This window comes from Atractosteus spatula, chromosome 13 (assembly GCF_055471065.1).
Source record: "Atractosteus spatula isolate fAtrSpa1 chromosome 13, fAtrSpa1.hap1, whole genome shotgun sequence".
In the NCBI taxonomy this organism is placed as follows: Eukaryota; Metazoa; Chordata; class Actinopteri; order Semionotiformes; family Lepisosteidae; genus Atractosteus; species Atractosteus spatula.
The window spans coordinates 19,346,340-19,366,010 of record NC_142718.1 but is presented as its reverse complement, the minus strand read 5'-3'; the positions used below and the strand labels follow the sequence as shown (position 1 = coordinate 19,366,010).

The 19,671-nt window shown below is 36.1% G+C and overlaps 1 protein-coding gene across 3 annotated transcripts in view; it reads left to right on the top strand.

Annotated features, from left to right (window-relative positions):
• col18a1b (collagen type XVIII alpha 1 chain b) overlaps positions 1-19,671 on the top strand; it is a 138,818-nt gene that overhangs the window by 97,068 nt on the left and 22,079 nt on the right. For all 3 annotated transcript variants that reach the window (XM_088930048.1, XM_088930047.1, XM_088930046.1), the window contains 16 exons: positions 138-222; positions 3,512-3,565; positions 4,142-4,257; positions 4,771-4,797; positions 6,107-6,313; positions 7,593-7,619; positions 9,359-9,421; positions 10,962-11,045; positions 11,425-11,475; positions 11,727-11,867; positions 12,399-12,461; positions 12,737-12,781; positions 15,178-15,309; positions 16,467-16,532; positions 18,424-18,450; positions 19,204-19,239. In XM_088930048.1, the coding sequence (XP_088786174.1) occupies positions 138-222; positions 3,512-3,565; positions 4,142-4,257; positions 4,771-4,797; positions 6,107-6,313; positions 7,593-7,619; positions 9,359-9,421; positions 10,962-11,045; positions 11,425-11,475; positions 11,727-11,867; positions 12,399-12,461; positions 12,737-12,781; positions 15,178-15,309; positions 16,467-16,532; positions 18,424-18,450; positions 19,204-19,239 (1,224 nt within the window). The remainder of the gene's footprint in view (positions 1-137; positions 223-3,511; positions 3,566-4,141; positions 4,258-4,770; positions 4,798-6,106; positions 6,314-7,592; positions 7,620-9,358; positions 9,422-10,961; positions 11,046-11,424; positions 11,476-11,726; positions 11,868-12,398; positions 12,462-12,736; positions 12,782-15,177; positions 15,310-16,466; positions 16,533-18,423; positions 18,451-19,203; positions 19,240-19,671) is intronic.

The window sequence follows — 19,671 nt, the reverse complement described above, 5'->3', positions numbered from 1 at the left end:
CAGGTGACGGACAAACAGCAAAGACATAAATGACCTGTCACAGTTAGACATGCAGGAGCTTGAACATTCTGGATTATAAATGATGAATGAGAGTTCAGACTCTCTGTAAGTCTCTGATTTATCCCCTCTCTTTTTAGACAACACCTCCATCTATGCGGCCAATACAACAGCCCCCAGTGACCTCCCAAGCCCGCACTCCTGTTCGTGTTGAAACAAACAATCGTGAGTATTCACGATAAATGTTTTTCTCTTCTTTCTTGTTTTGGGTTTTCTCCTTAATTTATATTTTGCACAGCCTTTAAGTCTTATTGCTAAGGCTGTACTGGTCGTGTGTTTACTATTAGATTCTTGTAGTACCCTTTTGCTGTTGTATGTGCAAAAATTATGGTGCAGCTTGTGCTGTGGATATAAGATTTTGTGTGTCATTCTTTTTGCCCTTCATGTTTCAGAGTAATTAATCAGGCTAGCTTCAGAAATGGTTTATACTTAAGATTGCTACACTTCAATTATTTATTTCCCTTAATACTAATGGTTATTAATTTTCAGAAGAATTGAAACACCAGAGATCTTCTCTAAGTGTGTCATACACACAACAGTATTAACAATATTAAGTATAACATAATTGTATAACAATATTAAGTACAAACAGCAGTCAGAGTTTCCCTTGCTGAAACTCATAATCACATTGAAACGATCCTGTCATCCACCAGCACAAAGTCCAGCTGTATGGCTCCCAGCCAGGAACTTGTGAGTATCCCCACACCTGCCAGGGGCCTCTCGTGTGGGAAAGCGGCAGAGTAGGAGGGAGACCACCCCCGACTGAGAAATCTGCTTCCAGAGCCAGTGCTGTGCTTAGAGAGGGAAGACCGACTGTAGCTTGTTGGTGCTTTTCAACCTTGTGTACCAGCTCCAGCCCCTTCCCCACCAGTAAAGTGACGTTGCACATCTCCACACCCTAAGAGCCAGTTCCCACTGCCACGTCCAGATTTGTCCCACTAATGCCCATCACCTGACTGGTATTGCACCTGACACCCTTGTGTTTGGGGAGCCTATATGACGAGTCCACGTAGCCATTTTGGGCTAAGCCTGGCTGGGTTACATGGGTAGCCTGGCCACAAGGTGCATACTGGCAAACATAACTCCCAGGCCTGGCTCTGGAAGGTGCAGGTGGAGGGGGTCCCTGTTTCCCTGTGTCCCTGATCTGAGTAGAGTTCTTTCAGTTTTTAATGTAACCATTATAGGACTATAGTTTTGATTATTCTTTGTCTGGCCCCTCACCTTAGATGAATTTGTCAGGATAACCCTATCAGGAGCGCAAATCTCCCAACAACTTAGTTCTAAGCTCCCTGAGGCACAGAAACCACTCCATCACAACACGGTCACAATTCCTGTAGGGGCTTAGGCTATTTCTATGACTTGTAATGTTATGGAAATGATAACTGGAAGCAAACGGAGTCTGTTGAGCAATACAAGCAGAGCATTATGGTGTAGCATGTATACTACTATATTAACGAATAGTTGTAGGCTTTTGAGAATGTTTTTCTAAATTGATTACAGTACTGATAAAGAATGAATGCTTAATTTGGGGTGATGCATTTTGAGGAATATGACAGGTATCTGAATTAAAACCACTGCTGCTTTTAATTTATATAAATGAAATTTATGTCCTGACATGGCTAGTAAACTAGACAAATGCACAGATGCTAGTAAAACGGGAGGATTATCAAACACTGTAGAAGCTGCAAATAAAATTCAAAAAGACATTTAAAGAAAAGACAGTTCAACACCTGGCAATTATTTAATGTAGGCAAGTGCAGAGTGTTGCATGCAGATAGCAAAAACATAAACTTTAAATATATGATGGGAAACACACTGAGTTTTATAATCTGCTTAATAATAAACTTTATTTTATATAGCACCTTTCATGGTATATTATCTCAATGCACTTCACAATAATATAATCAAACTAAAGAGAAAAATATACACAAATGATGTTTATGTTGACATATTATCTACAGTACATCATCTTGACTGTTGGAGGAAGCAATAAAAATGAAAACATTGTTGGGATGCATTGTGTTATTTGGCTGTTATTTGTTAAATTCAAAGCAATTGATGTATTCCAATTTTAGAATTCAGTAGTAAGACCTCATTCAGAAATTTGCCTACAATTTTGACCATCATATTCCAAACAGTTATTGCTGCTTTGGAATCAGTGAATCAGAAGAATAACTACATACATTTCTGGGCTTAAGGGAAATGCCTACTCTTGACATGCTAAAAGAATCAAATCTCTTCATGAGAGAGGACTACAGGGGGATGCACTGGCTGTTCTAAAGACTAAGAAACAGCTTTGAAAATAAATTCAAAACTAGACATACCTTTTAACATAATGGGTTGTGGGAGGCTAGAACAAGCTACCTGGACATGATTTCAAAGATGGTAACCTGACTTTCCAGAAACAGCTGAATAAGAACCTCAGACCAATTTGTTGTCAGCAATCAACTGTGCTAGAATGGAATTTTTCTTGTGCTGTTGCGTTTCCATTTTGAAGGACACTGCTGTTAATGAGCTGTTATATGCTGAATGGGCTAATAGCTCCCTCATATGGGTAAATGTAAAATTGCAGCTTTTATATAAAATCAGCAGCTTTTTGGTGTAATGTAAAGTAAGTGCTTTTAAATAGAAATACTTTTCCCAGCCCTTTTACCTCAAATTTCACTTAACAAAGGGACCGTACAGGACCCTGAAAACATTGCTTACTTTTAGAAGTGATACTCATTGTCTTACCTCTCATTAAATATCTAATTTATCAAATTAGCTATGTGCTCAGGACATTGCTAACATAGCCCCGAGCCTTGCAAATGCTGTCATCTTGGTTTAAGGACTATGGATAATACCAGAGATGGTTTCACACAATTATATGAATGATAAAGGAAAATGTCCTCTATCTAATGAACAAATCATCCACATGTAGATCTGCTGAGGGAACCCTTACCTTCATACAGTATCCTAGTACAATAATACTGAATAACCTGAACATCTAATTCATATTGTACTTCCTTTACTATACTGTATTACTGAAATAAGCATTTAAAGAGGTTGTTCTTCTTTAATTATGTAGTGCAGAGATACAGTATGTATGTTATTTTCAGAGTAAGCCCTAAATCATGATTTGACTTGGGATTTTTAGGTCCATCCATCTATAGTCTTCAACATATACTGTAATGAAATGGGAAAAAAAAACATGCATCTTTGGCCATTGCTGAGTTTAATAAAGCAGTTATGGTGTAAAATAATAAATGAGGGGTACAATTCTCAGGACATTTACATCATTCCACTGTGAGAATTGTCTGTAGCAAACTGTTTATATTAATGGTTCCTGTTTTTCTCTGAGGTCCCCTATTTTGTTTGAAAGCAGCCTACTTGCTAGTAATAAACAATGATTATGTTTAAAAGTAAGATTGGGCATAGACGACAGATCTAATTAATCCTTAATTTTCTTACCCAGGAGTTGAAACATCTTCCTTTGTGGAGTCCAAGCCAGGTGCACCAGGTCCACAAGGTAAATTTCATATTTGAGCTCTAACAGCCATTGGAATAATTGCTTGGATTTTCACAGTCTAAGCAGTTTTGTAAAGAAATTTCTGGGAATGAATTGGCATTCACACTACTTTAGTACTCAATCTAATTTAATAACAGACGTCCTGAGCTTTGCATGGATCAATAATTATGAATTTTGTATTGTATTGTGAGCTTGAAACAAATAGAAGCCAAGAGAGGTGCATTGAAGTAGTTTAGTACAGCCTTTTCATTTTTATTTAATTAGTTTTAGTAAGTGTCTGATTGGAGCTGATGGATCCTACCATGCTAAATTCTAGTTTATTTAGTGTAGACATTTAGCATACTTGTGACACTGAAGCACTGGAGTGACTGTACACCTGAAAAATATGAGATACTGATGTAGAACTGAAGAACGTCTGCTCTCCTATCTCCTTAAACATATGTTTAAAACTGGTGCCGCGTTCCAGAACAGACTGTGTAATTTGGGGAAATGAGGTTTTTAGCCTAGGTTACTTGATAGTTCTAGATGTAGGAAAAATGGATTAAAGACTATGGAAATCACATTGTTCTGCTATAGGCACAGCTGGTTCAAAAGGAGAAAAAGGAGAAAAGGGCAGTCAGGGTGAGAGGGGTCCTGCTGGTCCAAAAGGAGACAGTGGAACTGGATCAGCGGGAAGACTCCGTGGAGAAAAGGTATTGCTTTTTTTCCAGATCCACTTACATAGCAGTTGAATTGTGTGAGGCACCTAGAAGTAGCATTTACACCAGACTTTTGCTAGGCTTCTATAAAATCACAGAAAGCTACATTGAATTAGCTAATTTGACACAGATCTTTACTGCTTCCTTGAAGGAAGAACAACTACCAGATTATTTATTAATGCATCAAAGAATTGCTTTGTTTGAGTTGGAAGGTGACCATGCTTTTGTCTGTGACTGTACTTTTCTTCTAGTTGAGCAGTGGATCTGCCAGGTTTACCGACAAGCCATTGTCAATATTTCTGCAGGGTTTTGGACTGGTCTAACTGTGATATCCTTAAAATTCCACTGCTCTATGTCCAGTGTAATCCACTCTTTACCATCGAAGCCTTACTAGTACAAGGTCTAAAGTGTACATACAGCTTAAACAGCAAACCTGGGGCTGGTTTTCATATTTATGTATGTTTATGTATCCATTACCTAACCATACCTCTATTTTGGCTTTTTTAGGGTGAATCGGGAGAAAAGGGCACCAAGGTTTGTTTTTTATAAGCTTTTTATTTAACCATTTGCATTTCTTTTGATATTTTCACTGGCTTTAAGGGAAGGGGGAAGTTGATTTTTGTTTTAGGAAGCCAAGCTGATTTTATATGCTTTAGAATATCTCTCATTTAACTTTCTGTGCAATAAGAGAAAGGTGTTTTAACAAAAGGAGAAAATTGCTCTACAGAGGTTTGCAATTTTAGTGCTTTAAAAACAGAGAATAAGAAACCACCAAATTCGAAGAATACTTCCAACAAATTAAAGATTATGAAAACATTTTTAGAAATAAAAATAAGTAAGGGAAAACGTCGGATTAAATATACTGAACATCAAAATGAACTTATGAATCAATGTATACATGTATTTCTTTTGATAAAAAAGGTACATTGATTATGGTTACTGACTAAATAGCTTTTCACCTCATTTGATGATTTTGATCTATAGTGATACTCGTGATATACTTGAGTGACTTTGAGTGTTGCATAAACATTAAATCACCTCATTAGTAAGAGTTGTAGACTACTCTGATATATGTGTGGCAAGTGTGGCTCAGGCTTGCAGGAGAATAAGCCGTTTTTGTACAACAGCTCAGTGGGAGGGTGTTAAGGTAACAGGTCTTTCATAAACAATGAAGATCTTTATTAAGATTGATTTTAAGTAGCCTCTGAGAATTATAGGCTGTATTAAATTCTTTTCAACTATGAAGAGTTTAGCCTTCACTTGTTAATGTCTTGGGATCTTACTTACCTTCCTGTGGGTTCATCCCTACATAACAATTCATGCCCTCCTGCTGTTCGTATATCAGTGGCTGTCTTGCAAGATTAGAGTGTGACGGCTTGCGGCAGTGGCCACACACACTCCTAGCCTTTGACATTTACAGTACCCCTGTTGATCAAATCAGTTAATCAAACATTAATCAGCACAGTGAATTAACCTATGTCGTGTTTAGTAAATAAAATATCGGTGTACCTGCTACAAAAAATTGTTTTTGTAATTTCCCTTATAATAACCATTCCAATTTCCACTTTGTTGCATTGTAAGTTATTGTTTTTTGATGCTCTGTACACATATGATAAAAACAAAAATATGTACAATTAATTAGCTATTTTTTTGCAGTTTTCAAGGTTTGTGTTTTTGTCTTAAGCATATGTATCGTTTAAATGTTTTTTAACTTTTCAGTTTAATAAAACTCAGTAATCTTTTGCATATTTTGAAGCTTGTTGTCTGTCATAAACAGATTGTTGCTTTTCCCCCAGATGGTGCCATTGTGGATGCTAACTCGGTTTCTTGTCTTGCCACCAAGGGAAGTGCTGGCTTTGGATACCCTGGAGTGAAGGGGGATCCTGGTCCCCCTGGTCCTCCTGGGCCCCCAGGACCCCCCGGCCCTGCGGCAGAGGTGCTGAAGCGTGGAGACGGTTCAGTGGTGCAGCAGGTAGTGGGAGCAAAGGGTCCCCCTGGCCCCCCTGGACCCCTAGGGCCACAGGGACCACCAGGAGCAGATGGAGAGCCCGTGAGTCTGAAATTCCACTTTCATTAATCTGTGTACTTGTAATACCCAGCACTCAGAGCCAGGGCATGTATTGGGCTTTTTCACTAAGTTGCTTGTACAGCCACACATTTGATCCTAAAAGAGATTCCCTCGGCCAAATATCTGTGCATTATAATGTATTTGAAATGATAAAAGATTTCCACTGAAAAAAAAATGTACAAACTCAATCCTCCCTCCCTCCTCTTACCTTTCCATGACAGATTAATTCCTAATTCTCAAGCTGTTACAATTATACTGGATGATTGTTAGTTATTAGTTATGGTCATGGTGTATCTGTAATGTGGAGTAGTAATTAGGGCCCTGGTTCCAGTCCATTGCTGCTGTACCCTAGGACAGGCTACTCTACCCAAAGTGTTCTAGTAAGCCCTGCTAATAATGACTTACAGAAATTAGAATGACCAATTTTCTACATGCACATTTTGATATTAATCTATACATTAATATCAAAATGTGCATGTAGGAAATTGGTCATTCTACTTGGTCATTTTGGATAAACACATCTGCCAAATGGACTGTTCCATTTTCCACAACTTAAAAAATAGTCTCAAAATCATACATAAAGGCAAACTGAAGCACGTATACCATTTCATCATATTTTATTAATGGACAGTTGTTTTTATTTTCATTGTACAACGCCTGTCATTAAGCTCTGAGAATTTAAAAAAAATCTATGGGTCACATAATGATTGTATGTTCTTTCTGTTGTTAGTTAAATGTATGTAAATTACTTGCAGTATTCCTTGGGATCCATTAATTTGAAATACTGTTAGGGTCATTGATGGCATGTTTCGTACTGATTTAAACACTTTAGGTGAGAGAAAAGTTCATTTTAATATTACCCATCCAAGGTGTAAAAGAGGTAGAATGCAATGCTGAATAATAAATAGGTCTCTAGACACCAGACCAGTGGGTCTTGTGTTTAAATCTCAGGCGAGATTTTAATGCTCTTGAGCAAGATAAGCACGATTTATTCTCAATTTACTGACCTGGTTAAACAAAAAAAGTAAAACATATAATTTTACAAAATGTCCTGATTTTAAAATGCATATTTTAAGCTCATTCTTCTGCTTCTTTCTTTTTTAGTATAAAAACAAGTGAAAAGATCTGGACATTTGTAATTGTTAATGTCTCAGAAGTTTACAGTTTTGTACAGCAGAAAAGCATTTTTCCTATATTTGTGAAATGTTAGTTATAACAAATATACATTCATAAACTTAAAAGACCATCATTTTTCCCACAGGGTGATCCAGGTGAAGATGGTAAACCAGTAAGTCTCTTTCAATTTTTTCGCCTCTATTTACAAGATTCACAAAAGCAAGAAGGTTGCTGGTACATCCTTCTCATGGCTTTAGTTTAAATGAATTGCACTTTCTGGGTTGTTCCTGGATTCCTTAATCAAAAATGTTTATCATCTACCATTCAGAGAAAAAGCTTTTAAGGTTTTCAATAAGTCAATAAAGCAAGCAAGTCATGTGCTTAAGAAGACATACACCCTTTCCATGGATACACACTACTTGACATGATAAAGTTTTCAAGTTAATGAGAGTTTGTTGCATCTATAAAGAGAAAGTAGTGCAGCAAGTTCCTTCAGAGGATAGATAGTGAAGAGTAAACTTAATGCTTGACTACAAGTATTACGTTTCATGCACTTTGCTTTCATGCAGTTGTTGCAATTTATACATATAATCTTGAAAATTATGAAAAATCTTTATAGAAACCATGTCATGGAACCACCCAAATGATTTTCTGATATGTATTATTTACTGTGTATTTTATTCTATGTTTAATTACTGAATTGTATAGTGTAAGGTAAGAAATGTCGGTTTATTATACAGTATGTTGGTTTAAAGGAAATTATCATTTATTTTAATTGCGGGTTTTTTAACTTTGTTTTACTTTGGGGGCCCTATTTTCAATGCCGTCAGTAAGTATTTTACGCTATTTCAAAACATTTGTACTTCCATCAAAGATGGGAAAAACTATAGTAAAAGTGAATGATTGTGTAGCATCTTCAGTATTGGAAGGCTTTCCTGTTGCTTTCTCATATTAATAATCCATTCATCCATTATCGGAAAGCATCTTGGAGTCTATTCCCTGCAGGGCAGGATTACAACCTATATTGCACATTCGTTCATTGATTACCCAATGAAAACCTATGTAGATGAAAGGTGAACATGCAAATTCAGAAGGCAACCCAGACCAGAATTGAGCCCAAGTGTTGTATGACAGAAGTACTGATATACCTTACTCATAGTAATAACATTTCTAAGCCAATATTTTAAACATATTTGACCCAACAGAAATACCTGCTATTGCTAACTGTCACCTTTGGTATGTTTTCTTCCACGTACTGTACCACTCAGATTCTGGTATATAATTCAACAACTTTTACATGTATTAATTTGTGTAAAACACTAACGTTTTACATTTTCAAAGCAAATTTTATCTGCAGTGGCACATACCGGCATACATGCTATACAGTATTGCTGCTGTAAATAATATTTGCAATAGGGTAATAAGCAATTTATTTAACACATTTCACTCCAAGAAATCCAAGAAATCCCGAAGTGCTTTATATATAGAAGGTATACAGCATACATACCCATGTCTTTCAACACCAATGTACAACACCCACCATGATGTATGTGAGGTATGGTGTGTGAGCAGCCCCACAATATAGCAGGGAAATTGCTTCACCAGTTGAATTAAAGGGAAACGTATCTTTGGGATGACCAAGTATTCAGGCCTCTGATTTAACATCTTACCTGGAGAATAACATCTTCTAATGACATAACTATTCTTGATTATTGCTGTTGGTTGCTGAAGACGGCAAAAACGAGACTCAGATCCCTCCTGAAAAAAAATCTCATATTCCTACCTGACCTGCTTTCTAGATCTCCCAGATGGATGCAGCAGACATTCTGCTCTTGTTATGTCTACATCTTATTTTGTAAAATAATCCTTTTTACCACTACAGTCAGTAATCCATTCTGCATATCCTCTTAGGGTGCAGTTGGCCCACCAGGTTTTCCTGGAACTCCAGGGGATGTCGGAGTCAAAGGAGAGAAGGTAGGAAAATTGAAAATGGTTTCAAAAACAATTGAGAAGTTCTTGACAGCTTGTGTGATGGTTCTGTTATCTTTGATTTAAATGTTCACTCAATCTCAATGTAAAACAATTGCCAAATGTTCTAGATTATAAAATATTTATGAAACATGTTGGCCATTCAAACTGTAGTGCATGATTTCATGCTTTAAAAAAGTTTGTAGCTGATACTCAATATTCATTTGTCTGTATTTGTAGGTCATAAACCTGTTAAACAGCATTTAGATGATTTTAACGAACACACTAATTGTTTTTTTAACTAATACAAGACATTTGATTTGTTGATAAAACTAATTTGGAATTCAAATAGTGTCTGATTTAAATTTACTAGTGAAAAAAAAATAAAGATTGCAAGTGAGCTCAAACAGGCCTTAGGGATGTTGCACAAGATTTTCAACAGAAAGAACTAACTTTCCTAATAATTATGACTGAAGGAAAACAAAGATTCTGGATATGGCCTGTTTGGAAAAATTCAATAAACCTGAAGTGACATTTAAACTAATGGCACCCATAAGAAATATGAATACAGTAAAGAACATGACAACCTGAGAAAGCTTACAAACAGGAGGAGGAAATTTGGTTTGTCAGGTTTGTTTGGCTACTGCAATCCATTCAATAGATGGATGTCATCAAGCTGTTTTTCTTGAACGAAACGACAGCAAAATAATTGGGTAGTTTGTTACAGACTCCAACAACCTCCCGTGTAAAACATTTTCATGTTCATGCACTTCTGTAAGTTTCTACTTGTGTCCTGTGGTCTGTGCTTCATGACTGATTCTGAAAATGTCAGTTGGATTGACTCTTGGAAGATATGAATCTGTCCCCCTCTGTTCCATACTTAATAATAAATGATTCATTTGAGTAACATTCCTTTAACCTTGAGAATGTAAAATAAATCTCTGAGACACTAAATTCATCCTTCACTACACTTTTATTGTTGTGATACTGAAAAAAAAATCTGTGCTGATTTTACTTTCTATTGCAATATTTTTTTCTCTTATTTGGCTTTTCCCTTTTTATATCTATCATACAAATTATGATTTTTATATTGTATAAAACAAGATTTCTAAAGATTTTGCCCGAATCAAATTTTTTTCGTGTATCAAAGTACTGAAGTTCTTATCTAGCAGTACTACCGGATTATATTTCTTTGACTTTTTCCACTCGCATTTGACACTTGAATTTCCCAATCTGCGTTAGGATTACACAGATCATTTTATCTTTTTTGGGCAAAGAGAAAGCAAGCAGTATTAGATAAATAATGAAAGTAAGTTGTGTAACGCATCACTGAGACTATACAGTGTATAAGGCAGAATGTTTCCAGGTCAGCAAAAGTGCCTGGCGGAGCTTCTCTTTGGGAACATAAATCAACCTCAGAAGCCAGGGTTGTTTTATAGGAGGCTCTTTGTTGCATTGTGTGGCATTTTAAATCAGTCCAGTAATTGGTGAAGGGTGGTCTTGGGTGTCTGTTCCTTGTCTAATTTTTCCTGATTTTGTTCCCCAGGGTGACAGAGGTGAAGGCCAACCTGGACCCAGGGGACCCCCAGGGCCTCCTGGACTACCAGGACCCTCTCGCTTTGATAGACCCGTATGTCCACATTTCAGTAGACTCACTCTCTTTATTTAAATAGCTAATAAAAGCAAATGCTCTGTATTGCTGATCATATTTTACTGCACAAATACTGTGTAATGTATTATGATTTATTTTGCACTAGTATACTTCTGTATAGTCTAGTGTTTTAAGTGGAGCATTTAGAAAATAAAAATATATCATGAACAGAGATTGAATTTATTATTTGTCTATACCACATCATGTTCCACTGACCTTCTTTTTGAACTTTTTTTGTCCTTGAAATAATATTTAATGTGTACATTGCTTCTTAATTTAATAATATTTATAGAAATATTTTAATTAATATATAGAAAGCAGATGAGATTAATTTTTCTTCTTCTGTTTCTCTTTTAAGACATTTGATGATATGGAAGGTTCTGGATCCCTGGATTTGGACAGTTTCCGGGTATACTTTTTTTTTTACATTTGTATTCTAGTCAAAATTCCATAATTGCGAGAGATAATACAGTTTTTCTTTCTGCTGTGATTTCTTGTTACTGATTTTAACTTTTGTTGTTACATGACAAGTCAGTTATTTTTAAAAAGGTAACAGAGTGTTCCAACATTATGCAGTAATTATTTCATCTCGATATCCCGGTGACCCAACTAAAGCCAAAAGCGTTCGTCAATCCAGAAAAATCTCTCTCATGCTTCCAGGGTCCCCCAGGTCTTCCTGGGCCCCCTGGCCCTCCTGGGCCCGCTGGTCCTCCCAGCAACCCCGGCCCGCTTGCTTCTCCTGTCCTTGGACCTCCTGGCAACCCAGGCCGTGACGGGCGAGATGGAGCACGAGGGCCACCGGTGAGCTTCAATAGTAACGGTCAAGAGTCTTGTTGTAAAATGTGTAATATATTCAAGGAAAAGTCCATGGTGGTTATGTTTTCAGAAAATCACAAAATTGACATTTGGGGCAAGAGCAACACACAGTGCCTGTTTTGAAGTGAATCTGAAGTGCTGACTTAATGATTCTTCACAGAAATATTTACCATAATATCCATAAATGAAAAGACAAGCAGGTGCATGCAGGCATTTATGTTGCCCTGATTTTTTTTCAGAATCCTAATGTTTCTTTTAGAACTGTTATGGTATTTCTTTCCAGTCATCTGCAGGTTTCTGATGTCCGTAATCTTGTTTTTCTTTTTTTAGTTGTTGTCAAGAGGCTTAATGAAAGCTAAGCACTTGTGTCTACAGCTCACCAACACCTGTAGCTTATTTTTGCTCCATACTCCATGTTACTGGAATGATGCAAAAAGCCAATGACAGTTTTTGGACTAATATAAATGTATTTATAAATGGAGCTGCAAATAATAGTTTTGTAATATATTACTTTAGGGTCCCCCTGGGCCTCCAGGGAATGATGGACAACCAGGATTAGCAGGGCCTAAAGGAGATAAGGTGAGCAATATTTAAAAGCAGAATGCACAGAAAAAACATAGGTTTTCGAAAAACATGTGTTCTTGATTGTAGCGTCAATAAACCTGTTCTGATGACAGTCTTTCTCTTGCAAGAAATGCTGACAAATAAATCTTCCACATGAATGAGAAGTGATAAAGTATATACTGTAGGAAGGCATTGCTGGAATAAAGCTTCCTTAGGAGCTGGGAGCAGTGGAGAGGAGTTTTAGCTGAGCCTTAGTTGAAAAGACTTAATACTATTTTTTATATCTCTAGGGTGATGCAGGTGAATTAGGTCTTCCTGGACCAGTTGGTGAGAAGGTGAGTAGGACATTTAACATTGTACTTCGCTTACATTCCATTGTACTTCACTTACATTCCACTAGCCATGGTGGATCACCCTATAAATGCTCTGCTTCACAAATTAACAGCCGCACATTTGCCAGCAGTAGTGCTAACAGTTACAATCCCATATAGAGGTAAACCCTGAGACACATCTGAGACCTCTTTACATGCTGTGGAAAGGTAGAATGTATAGTGCTGTTGTCTGTCAACTTTCCTCATTTCTAATAGTCCTTGAGTCTTCATTATGTGTTAATTTACACATTGCAATGTGTTAAAGGAGTTAGCTTTAGTTAGGAAATATTGTATAGCTAATAACCACTTCTGGGATACTCATGTTATTTGGTAGTGACAGCTATTGGTACTTTGACTAAGGTTCTTCTATTCCTATGTTAACAAAGCAAAACAAAAGACAGAAGGTTTTAAACATTTGGTGACTAAATTCATGGTGAATAGAAAATGTTTGAAGCCCTTTTTGTATTAGTTTAAAACTGCCTACCATTCAAAAGTATATATATATATGTTTGAAGGGGCCACTTTGTTAAAATGTACCTATACACAATTGAAGGAGCCTCACAAATTTTCTTTTGAATATACTCTCCTCTACTTCTCTTGTTCAAGCAGGGAACTTCCCATCCTATTCCACCCTATCTCTTAGAACTGCTGTCTTTCTATTCCTCCTCATCCTCCTCAGGAATAGCTGGGATGCAGGTACCAGGTCTCCTGCATGGCATTCTGATCTATTGAGTGGCATTCAGGCACCTTGTGGATAAAGACAATTCCACTGCTCCAGTGCCTACTCTTACATATGCATTTATACCTTTGCAAGATGTTACAGACTCATACTATATTAAATATAGACATCTGAGTTGTTTAACCCTGTGAAAGAAAAGCTGCTGGCATGAGGTTTTAGAATTCTGTAGTGTTTTAACACTTTATGTATATTTAAAATGCACATTATGTCCAAATTAGTGCTGGAAATAGAAACAGTAGTAAAAATAATATTTTACAATTATTTATACTGTACCGCTTTAACATGAAGCAGTCTTTATCTTTCTTACTGTTTAAAAGCCTCTTTGTTTCAATAGAAAAGCTTATTTTTAGCATGTGTTAATGTTTTGCATTGAATGGACTATTCTGTTAATGTCACTGACTAATTACGCAGGATCCCCGTAATCATAACTGCATGCTTTTCTTAAACAGGGAAATGTGATTGGATCGCAGTTAAGTGTTTTCAGAAATTAGAGTATGGGGATTTCAGAGAATGTGGATTTTTTAGTGAAACTAACCACTTAACATTAGCTTCACGTTACTGTTTTACAAAAGTGGCATAAAATGCTATCACTGGAGGGATTATGAGAACATCATCAAACAGGGATATGCACAGGTGGCTATTTCAATATTTGTGGATATTAACACTTTTGTCTTAATAACATTTATGTTAATATTGTTCATTCAACGAATTGTTCCCATGTGTGTAATAAAATGTGCCATTTGTCAATTAGCTGTGAACTTTACCCTAGCATTTTTGGCAGTTTTGAGTGGTTTAAAGAATGTGACAATAATGTGATTCCAAGGGTATTGCACTCAATTTTTTATAAGAATAATAAAGGCACCTTATACTGTACATAGTTTTTTCTCCCTGAGGTTATACATTTTACGTATGCTTTTATTTTGACTCAGCCTAAATTCTGAATTACTGTAGATCTTAAGATCTCATTGATTATACTGTATATTAATCAACACTGATAATATTAAGATATTTTTAAAATTCTACGAAGACTAATATATTAGAATTGTAATATAATTGAGTATATATACTATTATACTGAAGCGCAATTATCTCTTAATTAGAGTTAGTACTAAGAGTTAGTACTTCTCGCGTACTTTATGTAATCACGCAATAGCACAATTGTCATATAATACATATATCACCATGTGCGGATTTAGAGTTTTAAGCAGTGGAACTGATTGCACACACAGTTTAACTGTTAATAACGAAACCATCAATGCTTTGATCTCTAAATCCCACAAAACTGGTCTGCATGCTTGTACTGATTCTGCTCAATTTAGCAAATGTGCTAAAAATTGCAAGATTTCATTATGACTAGTGATTTCTCGATCCCAGTTAACAGTAAGTCCATACAAATTCTGCAGTGATGGACATTGACACGATCATTACACAGAGTGCCAGCCAAGTTCATGGTAGCTTCTAGATGCGTTCAGTGCACAACATAACAGGTTGTACATACACTGCAGTAATCATTGCTATCATGCAATTATGAGATAATTCGTTATCTTGTAATTGCGAGATGCTTTTCGCGCTTTCCCGATTGTAATGGTGTCTTATTTCACAAACATCTTCTATTCTGCAGGGCTCAAAGGGTGATTTGGGGCTGCCTGGCCAGCCTGGTATAGGGGGATTGGCTGGTCTTCCTGGACCAATGGGACCTGTAGGACCCCCCGGCCCACCAGGACCCCCAGGACCAGGCTTCCAAGTTGGCTTCGTAAGTACTGGAGCATCAGAGAGGGAATGTAGTACACTGGAAAAACTGCTCCAGAGACATCCCAGAGTGCTATCAACACGGGCCTGGTTTACGGTGCTCTTCCAACAAAATTTGTATTTTTCAAGTAACAAACAACATAGTACATACTAAAGTTATTCTTGGGGCTAGGTACATTACATATTAGCATACTGTGCCTTTGCATCTTCTGGACAGTCAGCACATATATTGCACAATAGATGATTTGTAATTGGAAGAATTGTACATTAACCAACAGAAGTTGGGTGATTGAGGCTGTCAGGACAGTATGTTCATTGGCTTTAGTTTCTCTGAAATCTGCATTTAGAAATATCTACATTTTCTAATGTAACAGATAAAGAAACTAATGCTCCTTGTCTAGCCTCACTAAATTGCTCTGTATAGTTTTGAGATGTAAAATGTCATCAGGAATACAGGCATGTTTTATAGTAGTTCAAGTAGGTAGCTGCATCGGCATACGTAGGCTGCAAAGGAACAGGTAACAGGTTTGTTCCGTGCTGAAAAGAAAGGAAACACAACGTTTCGGCTGTGGAGCCTTCTTCAGGTATGAGCTCACACCTGTAGAAGGCTCCACGGCCGAAATGTTGTTTCCTTTCTTTACAGCATGGAATAAACCAGGCATGTTTTATATACTGACATTACTAGCAAAGAGTTTTAATACTCTTTTCTATCTCTCCCTGCATTCTCATAGTCTAGTGGTAGGAACCTTAGAGACATTTTGGTAAATATAGAGTAATAAAAAGCTTTTGAAAATGTATGTTTTGTTATAAAGTTTATCTTCTTTCATGTCCACACAACTTACAGTATGTTGGTGAAATTAATCAACAGCTTTACTACACACTAAAACCATCCTAGATGTTTGTGCATTTGATAAGCTCGATTGTTTAAGGCCGGGAACATAAATGACTACAATGCAAGATCTTTTTTTATCTTAAAACTATGCCAACTTTCAATTTAAACAATTTAATGTTTTTGATCTTGATTTGTGTCTTGATTTCTTGCAATGTATCCTACATTGAAAATAAAGCACAATATATGAACGTCAACATCAGTTCTCATGTGAGTATATGGTGTGCATTGGGTCTTGTGTATTAAATACTAACAGAGGTCTCTGTTACAAGGATGATATGGAAGGCTCAGGATTCATGAATGGAATTGCTGGTGCAAGAGGACCAGAGGGACCACAGGTATGCCCTTCTTATTTTAACAAGAAGTTTAAGTCTCTGCTAACAAAAGAGTTCTTATTTTTCCTGTGGGCAAATGGATCATTGTAAGTGACTTAGGAGGGATATTTTCATGCAGTTTACGATCAGTGCTAAATCAATATTTAAAAAAATATTTCCCAACCAAAACAAGAAGGATAAATTCTTGGATAAAAGGATAAAATATTGTTTTCTCTAAAAATGGATCTACTCATGTCATATTGATTAAAAAGTCTCTTAATCTCTTATAACCTTATGGCACCATTTCAGTCCTACAGTATTGACCGAATGTATAAATCTGCAGTTAAGGTATACTTTTCATTACCATTAACACATTTTTAAATTGTTTCTCAAGTATCACAAATGCAAGTAATCTTAAAAAGCCTTGAAATACAACCACTAAATTTGTTTTCACAGCAGCAAAACTATTTTTTGATAAACCAACAAATTAATGGATTAGCACTGACTGATATACTTCAAACGCATACAACAGATCTCAACAATAACATCAATTTTTGCCAGCAAAATCAAACCACAACACCTAAACTGAATATAACTAAATATAACAGACAGTAAATTCCTGGTACAACAATGACCAGGTGCAACAACATATAGCAACACAATATTTTTGATAAAAACATTTATCTGCCGAGACAGTTCTGTGATGCTCCAAAGTCCATTGATAATTTAACAATTTTCCAGCAAAAGAAAAATTAGTCAAAATGCATAAAACTCATTACATACCTTGTAAAGCAGCAAAGATCCTGTTCTTATGTCTTCCTATGCTATGGATGTACAAAATGGCTTGACCAAACAAAGGTTCCTCATTTTGTTCAAGCTAACCGCTAAAACCACCAAAACGTGATCTAATAGGGAGAAACAGTTGTCTTTCAGCGAATTCTGACTATTCAGAGTTCACTGACTATTCTTAGGGTAGGTCCTTAGGTATCCTTTGCATTTGCCATGATTTTTTTGCTTTTGTAATTTCTGTCAGTCAAAAGAAGGTTACAAAAACTAGGGATGGTTAGTCATAAATACACACCTGAAGTATGCAAAAAATGTACAAACACACTTTTTTTTACATTCTAAACGCCATAATAACCACTCAAGCATTCCTAGTAATATAATGTTTTTTATTCTCATTCTCTTTTTTTCATTTTTGGAAGGCGAAAAAAAAAACATTCCAGGTCTCGTCTTTATAAAAATTAATGCCAATTTCTTTTTATGTTAGTTCAGTCACTTGAAAAATTCTGTATACGACAAGTAAGACATATAAAAGTAAGACATATATAGAGTAAGAAATACAAAAAAACCCCGAATGTTCTGACTGAATGTCCAAGGGGTTCCCTTGAATTCAAGACCCAAACCAGGCCTGTAATGTGTATACTTTCCAAGATAGTTCCAGATTTTTAATAGGTACATCCATTCCAGAAAGACATTGACCTTGAGTTCCATTTGGGGCGGGGGAAAGATTTACTCTGCTGCCAATTTCACACTTGGAGGCTAATGCATTGTGTTATTTCCTTAGCAGCTCCAGTAATATGTCAAACGGAAATCAAGAGTTTACTCTGCCCACAATGTCAATTGTTTTTCCCAGTTTAAAGGTTTATCTCTTTAAAAGAGAAAGTGGCTAATCATCCATTTCAAAGACCCACATTTCTTTCCCTTTGTTTTCATTTTAGGGCTGAGTGAAGTGAATTTAGAAATAGAGTGTGATATAGTCCTCTACATAGTAAGGATCATCTTTGCACTGAATTGTGAATCCTTCTACTGTACAGTCCAGTGTTATTGTGCAATATTTTATTGTGTTTTGTTTTCCGCTTATATCAGTATGTACATTGAAAGACTTGTCATGTTAAGCTTTGGTTTTTTTCAGGGCCCTCCTGGGATTCCAGGCATACCGGTCAGTTTTTTATATTTAAAAAATCATTATATTTTTAAAAACTGTCATTTGTTTGCAGTGCCTTAAAACTGATAAAGGTAGAATATGCCCACTCTTCCTTTCTCTTCTGACAGATGTGTTGAACATAGAGTAAACAGAACAACAGAATCACAATTGTTTAAACTGTATTTGCAATCAAATGTTCCATGTTAAGAAGCACTGTTAAAGCTGAACTGTGGGTAAGAAGATTAGTTAAGTAGGTTTGAAGAGACAACAACAATTTCAATGTTTTGTCCTTGCTTTTACAAATATTTGCAAAAATATGCATGAGGCATTGCTACTTTAAGTCATACAAAAACATGCTGATAAATATTTACAAATATTTGCAAAAATATGCATGAGGCATTCAGGGATATAGTATGGTGCAGATTTCTTTTTAAATTTGTTTGGCAACCCAGTTAATTTAATAGCTGAATACACATTAAAATCTTAAAAACAAGCCCTTGATGTAAATTCATCATTGAAGTGTTCATGACTGTGAAAGTTCTGTGTTGGCAACAAGAGATGCTGGAAAGTAAGCTTTAAAATATGCTGATAAATATTTACAAATATTTGCAAACATATGCATGAGGCATTGCTACTTTAAGTCAAAAAAAAACATCAGATGGAGTTTAATATGAGAAAACCACTGATTATGAAACAGAATTGCCGCCAGCTATTCCCTGAAGGAGATTTCCATTTGTAATTGTTTTTTTTTGTTGTTTTTCTCACTAGGGCAAGCCTGGTTTCTCTGGTTTACCTGGTGAAAAGGTAATACCTGTTTGTTTTATAAGTTTATCTGAATTTTCATTTCAATTTTGATGTTCTGCTGCAAGGTGGATCTTGTGTCATCTGGATTTGTCTTTTGTATATTTTAATTTTTTGAGAGATTTGGGGATTTTTTATTTTATTTTGCATGTAAGAATTTTGCCTGTAAAACTTGGCTTTTAAAAAGAACAACTTAGTGCCAGATATAAGCATTAAATAGAGACTTTTGTAAGTGTTGCACACACACTGAAGTGTCATAAGGCAAACTGGTATTCTTTGTGGATTAGTGTGGGTGTCATTGCTGATTTTTAATTTTATCTTGTACATATCTGTTTCAGGTATTTTCAGAAATGTTTTTGGTAAAGCAATTATCAAGACCGGTGGCACACATTAGAATTGGATAATAAACTACACACGTTTGTGTGAACTACGTTT